The sequence below is a fragment of the Nelumbo nucifera genome, chromosome 8 (genome assembly GCF_055504915.1).
Source record: "Nelumbo nucifera cultivar China Antique chromosome 8, China Antique-T2T, whole genome shotgun sequence".
Lineage (NCBI taxonomy): Eukaryota > Viridiplantae > Streptophyta > Magnoliopsida > Proteales > Nelumbonaceae > Nelumbo > Nelumbo nucifera.
Genome location: NC_142656.1, coordinates 25,421,478 through 25,438,524, shown reverse-complemented (window position 1 = coordinate 25,438,524; position 17,047 = coordinate 25,421,478). Strand labels below are relative to the sequence as shown.

Sequence of the window (17,047 nt, the reverse complement as noted above, 5' to 3'; positions counted from 1 at the left end):
TTTCCAACATTCTTTTTGCATCAAGAGCCCCACAGAGAGTCTCACTTACCCTCTCCCAAGTGGATAAATTACTTTCCCACATGTGAGGAGAATACTATAAACATAATAGGATAAATTAGTCTATTTTGACATTAACTTTTTATGCATATAATTATATTTTTACCAGAAAATCAAAAGAACATAGATGAATAAACTTAACCGATAACATAACATTTACCTGGGTAAGTTACAAAATTCTAAACAAATAAGACCTTGGTAGTATTTTAACTAGGGCATAATCTATTGTGCATGAATTGCACCGTGAAATCAGTGGAACAAAGAATAATGAAAATTGAACCACTGAAATACATCACATTTGAATCTTCAATGTTCTTAAAACTTTAATGGGAAAATACACCTTGTGAAACTTAAAACTACACCTTATAAAACATAAATCAATGAAAACTAAATAGATCATGTGAGGCCTTTTAACATAATTAAACTTTGATTTAATGTACAACAAATATTCAAAATGCACCATGGAAACCATTTTAATTGATTTTCCCACTTTTTTTTCTTTTCTTTTTTCCAACTTGTAAATAATACTATTACCACCTAATTTAACAGTAATGTAAACACATCTAATGAACTTGGAACTACAATTTGGGGAATGCTAATCCTAACAATGATAATGCAGATAATATCTAACACGCGTTTCCAACACTCATGAGTATTATGAGGACCCCAAATGACTTGCTAATTACTGTACTTTTCAGTACATAATGACAATATTCTACATCAACAGCTGAAGTACATTAAGCAATAACTAGTGAATATGTTTTGTGACGTCCTTCCCTCTCTCATCACTTTAAATTTTGATACTCCGCCCTTTCGTCTCACCTATATATTAATAAAAAGGGAAAAAAAACTTCAAGGAAACAAGTCATCAAGGCTGAAGCCCTCCATGTACCATGCATATAAAAAGCTTTAACAATTATCTATGCAAATGAAAATGACAGTGGTTTTTCCCCTCAACATTTATCACTTACATTGCATATAAAATGCTTCAACTGTTTCCAATGTGATAATCAACATTTTATTGCGTTTTGCTATCCTCTTCCTCTACCTCATATTCCTCATCATCGTCGTCCTTATCAATGTCCTCATCACCAAACAAGCTGCTTCTTGAAAACATGCCCAGTTCACCCTTTCCATCATCCTCACTCATCAAGTCAAGGCCAAATTTAACATCCCTGTGCTTTACTAAGAGCCAGCGTAGTAGCCTATCTTCCTTGTTCAGGTAATGCAACTCTTTATTGAAGTTGGGAGTTACCATCATTGTCATCTGCATCAGCTGACCCTGTTTGTAGCAAAACCGAAATGGTGTTTATTATACAATTAGAAACAACTTTTGGTGAAGGCGGAATTTTTTTCTTCAGTCTATTTGGAAAAAAGGATTATCAAGCTTCCAAATCCATGAGATAGTGCAACTCCAACATGAGTGCATCTTGTTACTTTGTATCATGTCAAAATCATAATTCCAACACAGCGTTATCAATGAAATAAAAGCAGAAAACAAGATGAGGCATATGTTCTCCAAAAGATTATAATAAATAATGATTTGCATAAGGTAAAAATAATATCACTTTCTTCTTCTAAGTCCAGTCATCATTATCTAAGCCTTGTCCCAACTATATAGGGTCAGTTACACGAATCCTGTTTTGTCATTATGTTCTCTTTAGTGAACATATCCATTGTTGACTTAGGAGCACTTAAAATCATTTCTTACTACTTCAACCCATGTCCTTTTTTTTTATCAATAACAAAACTTTCATTAATCAAACAGAATAGTTAATAATACAAAGGGGGAGATAAACTCTCTTAACTCCCCAGCAGAGGCATGAACCCCCACAATGAGAAAACCAGAATTACAACTGAGCCCAAAATATAGATTCCCTGTCCACCCCTAGCTTAGCTAACCCATCAGCAAACGAATTAGCAGATCTCTTCGCCCAACTGAACTTTATTTCCATGTCCTTAACCAGCCATCTGAATTTTATCCTTTCGTTGTTGTAGTTCCATAATCCAGCCTTGTCTTCTTGCAGCCACCCTACCACCACCTCTGAATCCCCTTCAATTGCAAGCCTTCTAATGCTCATATCCTAAATAACAACTGTGCTCTTTGTGCACCTTCCAAGACTGCAAAGATCTCAGCCCTGGGAGAGTCACCGCTCCTGATTGGGCCTGAGAACAGAGCTAAAGCAGTCCCATTCTCCCTAAATACACCCCCTATGCCTGACTGCCCAGGATTCCCTCTACTACTACCATCAAAGTTCAGCTTTATAAACCCATTGGGGGGAGGGATCCAAGACAGGCTTAGACCCATTTTGACATGGGCACTGCTAGCAATCTCTCTCCAATGGTCCAATTCCTTAGCAGATCATCCACAGTAAAATCTGTGAATAGGTCCAATGATTTCAGCCACTGAACTACCCTGATGTGAATCAGCTCTATCAAATTTTCAACACTTCTCTCTCTTTCAGAGAAAAGTCTTGGATTCCTTTCTTCCCAAACACATATCCTTTTCAGTCTGCCCCTATCCCTTCTAGCTCCTTCAACTTGCAAAGGATCATTCCTTCTAGCCCCTTAGGCCCTATTCCTTCTAAGTCCAGTCAGTCATCATTTTTTTCTTTTTTTTTTATTTTGATCAGCAGTCCAGTCGGTCATCATTATCATAAATCATCCTATTTCCTATACGAGACTGCCTAAGAAGTGCATTCCTTTTGCAAGATGTATTTTATTATCTAAAAGTAATTCTGTTAGGCTTCCAGACCACCCTTTTTCATAGTTATATCAGAAGCTTAATTTCCTGACAAGGTGACATTAATATCTCAGTACGAGATGCTTTTGGATTTTAGGCTACATTTGGTTGCAGTGGAATTTTATTTGCACTAATACAAATGCATGGGAGTGCAAATAAAAAAAAAGGCAAATTCTCATTTAATTCTGTTTTAGGTTTTACTTTATTCTGCTTCATGTCTTAACTTACTTCATTTATATTGCAATCAAACAAAATAAGCTAAAATTTGAAACAGAAATAGATCAAAACTTGCATTCAAATCATTTGCACTTCCATGATTTTGCATCAGTGCAAACTTATTTGCATTGCAACCATACACAGCATTAGGAAGATATGTTGTACTGCAGATATTTCTTAGATCTAGAATGTAAGTCACCGAGTGTTATGTCACAATCCATATAAAAAGACTATATAATGTATTTTACCCAGTGGGAGTGGGTTATAGGTGGAGCATTTAGATAGAGATTTTTATTGTCATTTTCACTTGTCTTCATTTAAAGCATTTCTCCTTGTGCTATTAGAAATAGAAAGAACTACTTCGATACACAAACATGCATTTCGAGAGAACACATGCATTCCTTTCTTCCCAAGCTGTCCAACACACAGAGCTTAATTCTGACTCACGTAGCCCTCTCCTAAATCCCAAGTTCCAATCAAACCCAAACATAGAAATAGAGGAAACAAGGAAAGAAGTAATAGGCTCATCCCTACAGCTGGAAATGGCAAAAAGAGAAGAGGGAATTGCTCCTTCAAAGGAGAACTACCCAACCAAACATGTCCCCAAAATTTGACAAGATTTCCCGAGCAAGGGTTATACCTGACAAATGGCAAGGATGGTAAAATTGCATGGATAAATTTCTAGGGAGAGGAACTAGTAGTCCTAGCCAAAATCTGAGAATCCCAGCCATCGGCCGCAAGTCCATAATGGTTTAAAATACCCCTAATTTCCCTAATATTTCCACGACATGTTTCCATTTCCATGAGTAGCGACCTGAAATTTTACTGAAATCAACATATTCTCCTATGAACACTACCAGCACTATGTGGAGTACAAGAGGTAGTTTCCATGACATACATATTCCCTAGTAAACACTACCAGTATGGACTACAAGAAATAGTATTATAACAATGTTATATACCGCCTAACTTACATGATTACCACTTTGAGCCAGCTAAATATTCATTTCAAGCATGAAGTTAAATATTAGTTTTTCTTTGTGTAATAAATTATTTGGTTCACCTATTACAACCATTTACATTTTCTTTGAGCTTAAATTTTGTTTGAACTCATTTTATCATGAAGCTTTGAATCTTAAGGTTTATAGGGCAACTTCTTTACATATTCTTTTCTCTATAACCTTAGTTTTTTTATGGGAAACGATAACTTTCATTAATTCTTTAGAAAACTTAGTACAAACTGTCACCTTCAAAAACAAGGTGACCCCTCATCTAAATTACAAACAGACCCAAAAAAAGGTTCTCCCTACTAACTCCTTGCTTTGCTAAAGTATCAGCCATTGCATTGGCTGATCTCCTAGTCCATAGGAGAATATGTTGAGCCCTCATCAAAATTACAAACAGGCCCAAAAAAAGGTTGAGCCATTTCACATCTCAAAACCTAAGCACCTTCAACAATCTTCCTCTCTTCCATATTTATACCCAAAATATAGCCTTTATCAAAATTGATTTTCAAATTAAACATCCTCTTAAAAACTTGTACCAACATTTTCAAATTCCTTACCCATCCAAGATTTCCACCTTCACATAACAAAATAGCATTAATAGCAAATTGCAAGTGGGTAATTGGCACCACATTCCTACTTACTCTCCAACCCCTCACCAATTTCTATCATTAGCCCTGGTCACAAGTCTCCCAAACACATTAGGAATCAATACAAAAAGAAAGTGGATTCTCTTGTCTTAAACCTTTTAGCACTAAGTAGTGACCCACCACCGATCCATTAAATAAAATTGAATAATAGTAAGTCCTAATGCACCCTAAGATCCATTTACACCATTTGCCACCAAAGCCAAAATTTCTCATTGCCTCAAGCAAGAAACCCCAATCCACCAAATCATAAGCTATTTTTTTATAATTACCAAATAATAAGCCTTTTCCAGATCAAGTTTGCAAATAAAGCCCTTCTTTCTAGTCCTCATCTCCTCAACACTTACATTGGCAATTAAGATTTGGTCAATGATTTGTCTGATTCTGTCCTTTACAAAAGCCCCTTGGAAAGGTGAAATTATGGAAGGGAGTACCACTCTAATCCTTCGGGAAAGAACCTTGGCAATGATTTTGTATAAACTATTAACCAAGCTAATCGGCCTAAAATCCTTTGGGTGCAAAGCATCAGCTTTTCTAGGAATCAATGCAATAAATGTTGAGTTCAGCCCCGGGTTAATCACCTCCCTTTCATATAACTCTTCAAATACCTTCCATAGATCATCTTTCAATACTTCCCAGCAATCCTAATAGAAAGCCATAGTGAAACCACCCGGAGAGAATGGGATTGTTCCAGCCCTGTTCTCAGGCCCAATTGGAGTGGATGATTCTCTCAGAGCCGAGAATTAAGCAGTTATGGAAGGAGTCCAGAGAGCTAAGGAGATGAATATAAGAAAACTTATAACTGAAGGGGACTTGGAGGTAGTGGTAGGGTGGTTGAATAAAGACAACAGTGGGTTTATGGAATTACAGCAATGAGAGGAGAAAATTTAGGCAGCTGGTTCAAGAGATGGAAGTCAAGATCAGTTGGGTGAAAAGATCAGCCAACTCTTTTGCTGATGGGTTAGCTAAACAAGGGGTGGAGAGGGATTCTATGCTTTGGGCTCAGTTGTAACTCTTTTTTTCCTGGGGAATCAAGCCTCAGCTAGAAGATAAGAAAGTTTATTTTCCCCTTTGTAATTATTTTTCTGATTAATTAATGAAATGTGTTATTGATCAAAAAAAAAAAACCATCCGGTCTAGGATCTTTCGATCTGATAATCTAGACCACTGCCTCCTTAATTTCACTTAAACCAAACCTTCTTTCAATCCAAGCCCTAGAATCCTCTGATAATCTAGACCATTCCAGACCCTCAATTCAAACTTTCTCATTCAATGGTCTCCTGAAAATATATTTAAAATAATCCATAAAAACTCAGTCAATCTTATTCTATTGAGAGAGTTTTACCATCCACCACTACTTTGGAAAAAGAAGTTTTTCCTTCTTCTCCCATTAGCCAATACATGGAAAAATTTGGTATTCCTATCTCCTTCCTTCAACCACGTAACTTGAGATTTCTACCTCCAACTAATCTCCTCTTTATGTAAAATATCCTCCAATTGTTTTCTCAGAGACCATAGCACTTCTTTATCTCCTTCTTCAAAAGCACCCATAGGTTCTTTCAAATCTAGATTCTCAATTTTTCTATAACCTCTAGCTTTTTCTCTTCCAATCTTCCAAAATATTGGATGTTCCATTCTTTAATTTTGAATTTAAGCTTCTTCAGTTTCCAATGGAACTTCATTTTTTTTTTTTTGATAAATGTCCAATGGAACTTCATAACTTCCCAATATACCCTTGGATTGATACCATCCCACCAATCCTTTACCTTCTCTACAAATCCACCATTACAAAGCCACATATTCTCAAATCTAAACAGAGCTGACCCTCTTCCCCCCTCATTTTCTTTAAATATTGTAACTAGCCAATGATCTGAAGTGACTCTTTGTAAGGCTTTGGATACTAAGCTCCCCCAATGTTCCTCCCAATCCATAGTAAACAAAAATCTATCCAATTTGGAACAAATTAGGTTAGCCTGCAAGTTTGACTAGGTAAATTTATTTATTGTATGCTGAGGGCAATTTCTTGAGATCAAACCTATCAATGAATTGATTAAATTTCCTCATGCTCGTGCTTATTCTCTGCCTTAGATTATTTGATTCATCTATGAATCTGATGACATTAAAGTCTCCTCCCAAACACCAAGGACCATCCCAAAGACTCCTAATATCTTCCAATTCCACCCAAAGTTCATTTCTTTCCCTATATCTATTAGGGACAAATATTAGTCAAGACCCACTTAAAATTATCTTCTACCTGTCAAAATTTAATTGACTATAAAATTGCCACAAGTTCTTCAACTCTAATCAAAGAATCATTGTCTCAAATGGTCACAGTACCTCCCGAGGCACCCCAAGCTGGGGAACACTGCCCAACTAAGGCCCCTAGCTCTCCAAATGCCTTTAGCCCACCTATTATCGAAATTGGCCAATTTAGATTCTTCAATTAAAGCTACATCTGGCTTTTCTCTCCTAAAGACCTCTTTAATAATGGCTCTTTTCCTAGCCCTCCCCAAACCTCTAACATTCCAACTTACAATCTTCATATCACCACCTCTATTCATTTAACCCCTTTTTTCTCCTTCACCTACTTGTTCCCCCTAACCCTTCCCCTTTTCTCACTAAACTTCTTATCCCCTTCTTCATCTCTCTTTAATCTTTCAACCTCACCCATCTTCCTTTTCCTAACTTTGCCTTCTTCCTTATCATTCTTTAGGAAAACTTTCAAATCATTTGGGTTCTTCAGCCTACACCCTAGCTTATTTATAAAGCCAGCCACTGAACCACTTGTTTCATCACTGTAGAGAACACTGATGTGGACCCCACAGCTAAAGTCCCACTGTGTTCGTAGGGTAGAAGGTGTTCTAGTCTTTCTAGGGTTAGCTGGTGGTCAGTTAGTTATTTCAGTTGTTATTTATTTCAGTCTTATTTTGCTCTATTTGTTATGTAAATACTAAGGGCAGATCGGTCCTTTCCATGTAATGAGCATAACCTATAAATACTAAATAAAGTGGCGGCGGCAGAACATTAAGCTTTTGTTCCTCCTTTCAACTCTTGTGTTCTACTGCTCTCTCTTCTCTCTTTCTCCTCTCTTCTCTATACTTTTTCTTCTATTTTCGAACCTGAAATCCATTAGGGTTCAAGACTGATAGCAGTCCTGAACATCTACTTGGTATCAGAGCTAGGGTTTCTCATGTGAGTCTAGTCCATCCGACCACATGAGAACCATCTAAGGCTGGAAGCGGAGAAAGTAGAGTTCGTTGACTGATTCTTGGAGATCGTCAGAGGGTTTAGCAGATGTTTGAAGATTTGCCACAGTTGCAGAGTGCTGGTGATCAGGAAGAATCAGAGAAGGCTAGGGTTCGGGTAACCTTGGAAGGCAGCGAACAGCATTCTCTTGTAAGTTTTTTATTTTCTGAGAGAAGTACTATTAGAGAAGATAGGTTGGACCTATCTAGAAAGGGCGGCCAAATCACTCTAGGGTTTTCTTCCTTCTATTCTCTAGGGTTTTGTCTTAACCCTACGGCAAACCCTAATACTGGGTTGAACCTTGGGATCTACCTGTGAAACTTTTCTTAAGTTCTCTCCTCAACATTGATCAGTTTTAGGGTTTCATATTAACCCTACTACAAGTCTTATCCGTACGGTACTGTCTGGAATGTGCGGCTGAGAATTTGCTTTTAAGGATTGATTAAAACCCTAATTCTGCTTCAGCATATCAGATTATTCTCCAAGCTGTTTTCAGATTTTTTTGGGGGGGCTTTGAACTCTTCTAAGGGGTGAAAACTGTACAGTCTGTTGCTGTTGTGTTTGCTAATTGGTTTCAGATCAGACTTATACCTGTTTCATGCACATCTACCGTGAATACAAATTGGTTCTATACTGATTTTGTGATTGTGGTTGATAGTCCAAGTGCTGTTTTTGACTGTAGTAACCTTAATTTTGAGACTATTGGTTCTTGACCGAAATGGAGTTTAAGAACCAGGCAGAAGGCAGTTTTGGGAACAACAATTATGGTGGTGTTTCTGAGACAGGTTTTCAGATTACAACCGTAAGATTTGATGGATCAAACTATTTGGAATGGGCCCAATCAGCCATGATGGCTATTGGGGGAAGGGGTAAAGTAAGGTATCTCTTGGGAGATGTGAAAGAACCCCCCAAGGAAAACCCCATGTATACCAACTTGGTTATGACATGGCTGTGTAATTCTATGCAACCTCATATCAACCGAAATTACTTGTGGGCAAAGACAGCCAAGGAGATATGGGATGTTATGAAAGAAACTTACTCCCAACCCCTTACACCAGCCCTTGTAGCTGTTAAACCCAAATCAGGGGGTGATTCAAAGAGGGGCAGGAAGAAGGAAGATAAAAGGGATGTGGTATGTGAGCATTGTAAGAAACCTAAACACACAAAAGAAACGTGTTGGAAGTTGCATCCTCATTTGGTCCCGGCAAAGTTGAGAAGCAAGAAGGGTAATGCTCATGTGGCCGTGACTACTGGTTCAGCATCCTCGTCTAGCACAAGAGGCACACCCTTAGAGACCTTAGCTGCAGTTTGGGCTGCTCTAATACAGTTGGAAAAGGAAGTTGGCAACTCAGCTCAGTCACCGCAATCACCATCAGCCCCTGCCACATCTGCTTTCGCACATTCAGGTACTCGAGCCTCAGTCTACCATGCCTCAGCTCCAAGTACTACTGAACCCTGTTGGGTAATAGATTCAGGTGCATCCGACCATATGACTAGCTTGCCTTCATTGTTTACCACTTATCATTTATCTTCTGGTAGGGATAAAGTATCTATTGCTGATGGCTCTCTTGTCCCCATTTCTGGCAAGGGTGACATCAAACTGTCGGATACTATCTCCTTGTCTTCTGTCTTGCATGTTCCTAAACTTGATACTAACCTTCTTTCAGTTAGTAGTATTACCAAACATATGAACTGCTCAGTAACTTTCTTCCCTGACCGATGTGTTTTCCAGGACCTGAAGACGAAGAAGGTGATTGGGACTGGTCGTGAGACGAATGGGATCTATCTGCTCGGGAAGAGTTCTCGTCGGGAAGAGTCAATGGATAAGAAGTCACTTGTTTCTCAGATTGTGAGTCCGATTATGCCAAAGCATAACCGATTGGGTCATTTGTCTTTTCGATCCTTAAAGAGTTTGTTCCCTACTTTGTTTGAGTCTGTTGAGTTGTCCCAGTTGAAATGTGAAAGTTGTGAGTTTGCTAAACATTGTAGAAACTCTTATTCATTGAGTAATAAAAGGAGTAATAGTCCTTTTGATATTGTGCATACTGATGTTTGGGGGCTATATCACATCCCTTCTATGGGTGGGTACAGATATTTTTTGTTATTTGTTGATGCCCATACTCGGTTTTCTTGAGTTTATCTTATGCATTCACGAGATGAGGTTCCTGCCCTAACCCAAAACTTCCACCAAATGATCCTAACCCAGTTTGATGCCAAGATCAAAGTTCTTAGATATGATAATGCAAAGGAATACTTTGCTAAGCCATTGGCATCTTACCTTCTTAATCATGGGGTTATCCACCAGAGCACTTGCCCTCATACACCTCAGCAGAATGGGGTTGCAGAAAGGAAGAATAGGCACATCTTGGAGGTGGCTAGAAGTATTATGTTTACCTCCAATGTCCCTATTCACTTCTGGGGTGATGCTATCCTCACAGCGGTACATCTTATTAATCGGGTTCCTTCCCGGTTTCTTGATATGAAACCTCCTTTTTCCCTTCTATACCTAAATGAGGAGTTGTTTACTGTTCCCCTTAAAACATTTGGGTGTACCTGTTTTGTTCAGCTTCTCGGACCCCATCACTCCAAGTTCGAACCCAAGGCCTCCAAATGCATCTTTCTTGGTTATGCACAAACTCAAAAGGGTTATTGTTGCTATGATCCTGTCTCAGGGAAGAAGTTTGTCTCCATGGATGTCACTTTCTTTGAGGAGGCACCCTACTATTCTCGGGTTTCTCCTCAGGGGGAGAGCAGTGAGAGTGGGGATTTGGGTCCTTTTCTTCAGAGGGAGCGCAGTGAGGGCAGGGTTAATACTTTTGGGGTTGTTCCTTTACCTATTCCATTGGGTGATGAGGGCTGCAGTAGTGAGGGTGGTCAGAAGGGATCAGGAGTTGAGTCTAACACAGGCGATGCAGGCAAGTTGATCCCGGTCATCAGCAGTCCAGGCCAGCTCCAACCTCTTCTACGGCTCCAAGTCCAGGTATTACAGTCCCAGGGCCCACAGAGACTCCTTCCATTGTTGCCACTTCACCCCCTGCAGACGACCTTGACCTTCCCATTGCCATTGTAGAGAAGATGGGCCGAATGGCCCATAGGCTGTTTATTCTTTCTTGTTATTTATGTTTTTCTGTAATGGGCCTTATTCTGGGCCCATCCTGTCTATATTAAGTTCTTTGTAAATTCATGCCCAACTAAGGGCCTCCTTGTAATTATTCAAACCTATCTTAATAAAATAGTGTTAGGGTGCTGAGAGAGGTTAGGTTTGAAACTCTCATTCTCAGACCCTCATTGCCGAACTCTCAAGCTCTCCTCTCTTCAGTTTTCTTCATGGTATCAGAGCAGGCCTGAACTTCAATATTCTAGGGCTGGAAGCTTAGGCTCGTGTTGCCTGATTCTTGGAGGTCATTGAAAGTGCCCAAGACTAGAATCTCTTCGAGAAGTGGTTCGGTGACCAGGAAGAATCAGAGAAAAGGGAAGGGGAACAGCTCGATTCTGGTTTGAAGCTCTAAACTGTAAGTTGTGGATTTCTGGGTTACTTTCGACTGTGTTTGGACTGTTAAAGTGTCCGAAAAATCTGGTTGTTCTATACTACTTTCGGTTGTGTTTGAACTGTTGAAGTGTCCGAAGATTTCTGGTTGTTCTGTACTATCTTCGGCTGCCATTGAATCTGGTTTAACCCAGAAATTTCTGGGTTGTGTATGGACTCCTTCTTGGACTGTCAAAACTGCCGAAACATCCTTGTAACAAGGCTGTGGATTGTTACTTATATTTGGCTGTTTTTGGGGAAATGTACGAATTGTTCTTGAGGCCTTTTTTCTTTTTTGACAGTGGGGTTGTCTCTATTGCCCACATTGTGTTTGTAAAAAGGCTTTTTCAGCAATACCAATTGGTATTTACTCTTCTTGGTTATTTCTTTGGTGGTTACCTTGAAGTCCAGATTTGAAAAGGTACTTCGGCTGAGTGCTCAGTGCCTAGAAGTTTCTGATTACTTCTTGAAGGCTGAACTCAGTGTATTGCCTTCTTGTGGTCGGCTGAACTCAGTGTATTGCCTTCTTGTGGTCAGCTGAACTCAGTTCTTGCTCGTCCTCATTCAGTATACTTGTAGAAGTCATCTGAAATCATATTTGAAGTGTTTACATGATGTACTCCTCAGAGTTTGAAAACAGAAGTGGTGCTGAATATGGATTGGTTCAGGGGACTCCAAGTGATTCCTTATTGACTGTGACCACAGTGAAACTAGATGGAACTAATTATCTGGCATGGTCACAATCAGTAAAGATTTATGTATGTAGTAGAGGAAAGTGGGGGTTCATTTCCGGGAGTAAGAAGGCTCCCCCAGCAGATGATCCATCCTACGAGAAGTGGATGCAAGAAAATTACACTGTCATTGGGTGGCTTGTGAACTCAATGCAGCCACAAATTAGCCAACACCACCTATGGATGAATTCAACAAAGGAGATTTGGGACAGTGTTGCAGAAACCTATTCCCAAAAACTCAATGTGGCCCGAACATATAAATTGAGAAGTGATGTAAAGAATTTAAGGCAAGGGGAGAAGCCTCTTGCTGTATATTTCCCAACCCTGAAGTCTCTATGGCAAGAGATTGACCTAATAAAAGTTGTAACTTGGGACACCACCAATGATGCAGAGACCTACAGAAAATTGGTTGAAAGGAACAGGGATTTTGAGTTCTTAACTGGACTAAACCAAGAATATGATATCACAAAACAGAATATTCTTTCCAAGGAGTGTGTCTCATTGTCACAAGCTTATGCATTGGTGAGTAGTGAAGAGAGCAGAAGGGTTGTCCAGGTTCAAGGGGCTGATATTAGTGATCACTTTGCCAATATGGGGGTTAAACCTAAAGGGAATGCTGGAACTTCTGGTGGCACAAGAAAGAAAAAAGTTATATGCGAGTACTGCAAAAAGTCGAAGCACACCAAAGACAAGTGTTGGAAACTACATCCTAATCTTGTTCCCATTCGGTTTCAGAAAAAACATGATAGTAAAAGATCAGGAAGTGCAAATGTAGCTGTCGGGCCAGATAGTGAAGAGATGTCTGCTTCTGCACAGTTGGCGACCATGAGAGCAGAATATGAAAAGTTTGGGAAGATGATAAGTCAGCTGGGTGATGTGACTTCTCCTTCCAACCCTTCAGGAAATCCTGCTTCTTCTGTATTTGCTCATTCAGGTATAAGGGCTTTTGCCAATCATGCTACCACTTCAGGTAATCTCAAGATCCCTTGGATTATTAACTCAGGTGCTTCTGACCATATGACCAATCTGTTTACCTTGTTTGTTTCATATGACTTGCTTCCTGGACGTGATAAAATCACTTTAGCTGATGGTTCACTTGCCCCTATCTCTAGTAAGGGAACCATCAAAGTTACGGATTCCTTGTTCCTACCTTCTGCTCTTCATGTACCTAAACTAAATACAAATTTGTTGTTTGTAAGTAGTTTAACCAAGTCATTAAATTGTTGTGTAACCTTTTTTTCCTTCCTACTGTGTTTTTCAGGATCTAAAGTCTCAAAAGGTGATTGGGAGTGGCCATGAAGCGAACGGAATATACCTGCTTGATACTCCGGGACAATGCACTGATCATCTTGGGAATGTTGCTCTCGGATCTGTTTCTTCAGAGTCTGTTAGTCGAATTATGTTGTGTCATCGTCGTTTTGGTCATCTGTCTTTTTCTGCCTTGAGTCATCTATTCTCTGAACTGTTTAAGGGAATTAGTTTGCCCAGTCTTCATTGTGAGTCTTGTGAATTGTCAAAGCATTGTAGAAACAATTATCCTTTGAGCAATAAAAGATCTTCTTCTTTTTTTAATATTGTGCAGTCTGATGTGTGGGGGCCTTACCACTTACCCTCCATGGGTGGCTACAAATATTTTATCCTGTTTATTGACGACTTTTCTCGGTTTACTTGGATATTCCTGATGAAATCCCGTGATGAAGTCCCAAGACTTGTAAAACAATTCCATGAATTTGTTCTAACCCAATTTGATACCAGGATTAAAATCTTCAGATCTGACAATGCAAAAGAATACTTTGAGAAGAACCTATCCTACTATCTCTCTGACATGGGGGTTATTCATCAAAGCTCATGTGCTAGGACCCCAGAACAGAATGGGGTTGCTGAGAGGAAAAATAGGCATATTGTTGAAGTTGCAAGAAGTATCTTATTTGCCTCACATGTTCCTACAAGGTTTTGGGGTGATGTTGTTCTTACTGCTACCTACCTTATAAATCGTATGCCATCCAGGGTTTTGGGGTTTAAGTCTCCCTTTAATCTCCTTCATCCGGACAAGGACCTTTTTCCTATTCCTATTCGTGTCTTTGGTTGCACCTGTTATGTACATGTTCCAAGTGTCCAAAGGCATAAATTTGAACCCAAAGCTCAAAAGTGTATCTTCCTTGGTTATTCCCCCACACATAAGGGTTATTGTTGTTTTGATCCAAAAACTGGCACTCGGTATGTCTCAATGGATGTCACCTTTGATGAGCTTTCCCCCTTTTATGGTTCCTCTCCAGAAGGACATTGTCCACAGGGGAAGGATTTGTCACAGGTGTTTGCTCTTCCTCTTCCTGTCCCTGTTGAGTCTCTTGATGTGTCTACTTCTCCTTCAAATGTTTCAAGGGTGGATCAGTCATTCCATTCTCCCTGTCCCAATGTTCTTCCCTCTTTACCTCATCGTCCTATCCTCAATCCCAAGGTGTATCAAAGGCAAAGATCCAGAAATGTGCAGGTTGTTTCTCCTACAATACATGAGCCTCATACACTTCCAGTCACAGAAGAGACAACAGGTACTGCTTCAGCACCTTTGGAGTCATCCTTCCCTGACCTTGATATTCCCATTGCTGTTAGGAAAGGAAAACGGAAGTGCACTGCACACTGCATTTCCAAGCACCTTTCTTACAGTTTGCTTTCACCTTCATACTTTGCCTATCTCTCTTTTGTTGCTTCTAACCCTATTCCCAGGTCTGTGTCAGAAGCTCTTAAGATTCCAGAATGGAGGGATGCTTTGAGATCTGAAATTGATGCCCTACACAAGAATGACACATGGGAAGTGGTGGATTTACCTGAAGGAAAGGATCCAGCCGGTTGCAAGTGGGTCTTTACTATCAAATACCGAACTGATGGCACCATTGAAAGGTACAAGGCCAGGCTGATTGCAAAAGGCTATACACAGACATATGGGATTGATTATTTGGAGACCTTTGCACCTGTTGCCAAGATGACATCTGTAAGGGTTCTTCTATCTTTAGTTGCTCACTTTGACTGGCCCCTTTATCAATTGGATGTGAAGAATGCATTTCTGAATGGTGAATTACATGAGGAGGTTTATATGTTTCTTCCTCCAGGGATGTATGGAACTGATATGAAAAGGAAGGTATGCAGGCTGAAAAAATCTCTTTATGGACTAAAACAGTCCCCTAGAGCATGGTTTGAGAGATTTAGAACAGCACTTGTTAACTTTGGTTATGTGCAGACATAGTCCGATCATACTCTTTTTGTGAAGAGGAGTGGACCTCTGGCAGTATACCTTATTGTGTATGTAGATGATATTGTAGTGACTGGTAATGATGTTTCAGAAATTCATGATCTAAAATCTTTTCTCCATACAGAATTTGAGATTAAAGATTTGGGGGAATTGAGATACTTTCTTGGCATAGAAGTGGCTCGATCCAAGGATGGGATTCTTATCTCCCAAAGGAAATATGTTCTTGACTTGCTCTCTGAAACTGGAAAGATGGGTGCTAGACCAGTTGCTACTCCTATTGATATGAATCATAAACTCTCAGCCTCAAAAGGGACATTGTTAGAAGACAAAGGGATCTTTCAGAGACTTCTTGGGAAACTTTTGTACCTATGCATGACTCGGCCAAATATTGCATATGCAGTCAGTTGCATTAGCCAATTCATGCATGCTCCCCGAGACACTCATATGGCAGCAGCAGAGAGAATCCTATGTTATTTGAAGGGCTCACCAGGAAAGGGTATTCTGTTTGCCAAGCATGGTCATATGAAACTTGAAGTCTACAACGATGCTGACTGGGCCGAAAACATTGATGACAGAAGATCTACTTCTGGGTATTGCAGCTTGGTGGCTGGTAATGTTGTTTCTTGGAGAAGCAAGAAACAATCGGTTGTTGCTCGGTCTTCTGCTGAAGCTGAATACAGGGCCATGGCACATGGAGTTTCTGAATTATTATGGCTAAAATCATTGATGGAAGAACTTGAGGTTGAATATGACAAGCCAATGATGTTGTGCTGTGATAATCAGGCTGCCATCAACATTGCTCACAACCCAGTGCAACATGATAGAACCAAGCATATTGAAGTTGATCGACACTTCTTTAGGGAAAAGGTCTCTTTGGGTGAAGTGTGTCTTCCTTTCATCACATCTGAAGGACAGTTGGCAGATTTTCTCACCAAAGGCATTCCCAAGGCAAAACTTCAGCATGATACCAGCAAGCTTGGCATGATTGACATCTATGCTCAGCTTGAGGGGGAGTGTAGAGAACATGGGCCGAATGGCCCATAGGCTGTTTATTCTTTCTTGTTATTTATTTTTTTCTGTAATGGGCCTTATTCTGGGCCCATCCTGTCTATATTAAGTTCTTTGTAAATTCTTGCCCAACTAAGGGCCTCCTTGTAATTATTCAAACCTATCTTAATAAAATAGTGTTAGGGTGCTGAGAGAGGTTAGGTTCGAAACTCTCATTCTCAGACCCTCATTGCCGAACTCTCAAGCTCTCCTCTCAGTTTTCTTCACCATCCGTAAAGGAAAACGGCATTGCACCACATCTACGGCCCACTGCATTTCCCAGTTTTTATCCTATGATCGCCTATCTCCCTCCTACAGGCCCTATCTTACTTCCGTTGCTAATGTCCCTATTCCAAGAACAGTGCAAGAAGCCCTATCAGTCCCGGAGTGGAGAGGTGCAATGCAAGTTGAAATTGATGCCCTGTTGAAAAATAATACCTGGGAGCTAGTTGATCTGCCCAAAGGAAAGAAACCAGTTGGATGCAGATGGGTATTTACTGTGAAGCACAATGCGAATGGCTCCATTGAGAGGTACAAAGCTCGGCTAGTTGCAAAAGGGTTCACCCAGACTTATGGTATAGAT

General features: G+C 39.9%; 1 protein-coding gene across 4 annotated transcripts in view; it reads right to left on the bottom strand.

Moving 5' to 3' along the window:
* Positions 1–719: 719 nt before the first annotated feature.
* LOC104605419 (Translation elongation factor EF1B/ribosomal protein S6 family protein) overlaps positions 720–17,047 on the bottom strand; it is a 28,597-nt gene continuing 12,269 nt past the window's right edge. For 3 of the 4 annotated variants that reach the window (XM_088893549.1, XM_010270178.3, XM_010270179.3), the window contains one exon: positions 909–1,339. In XM_088893549.1, the coding sequence (XP_088749675.1) occupies positions 1,076–1,339 (264 nt within the window). In that variant the 3' untranslated portion in view covers positions 909–1,075. Of the gene's footprint in view, positions 880–908; positions 1,340–17,047 lie in introns of those variants that run through there. The other variant, XM_088893548.1, reaches the window with a different exon arrangement.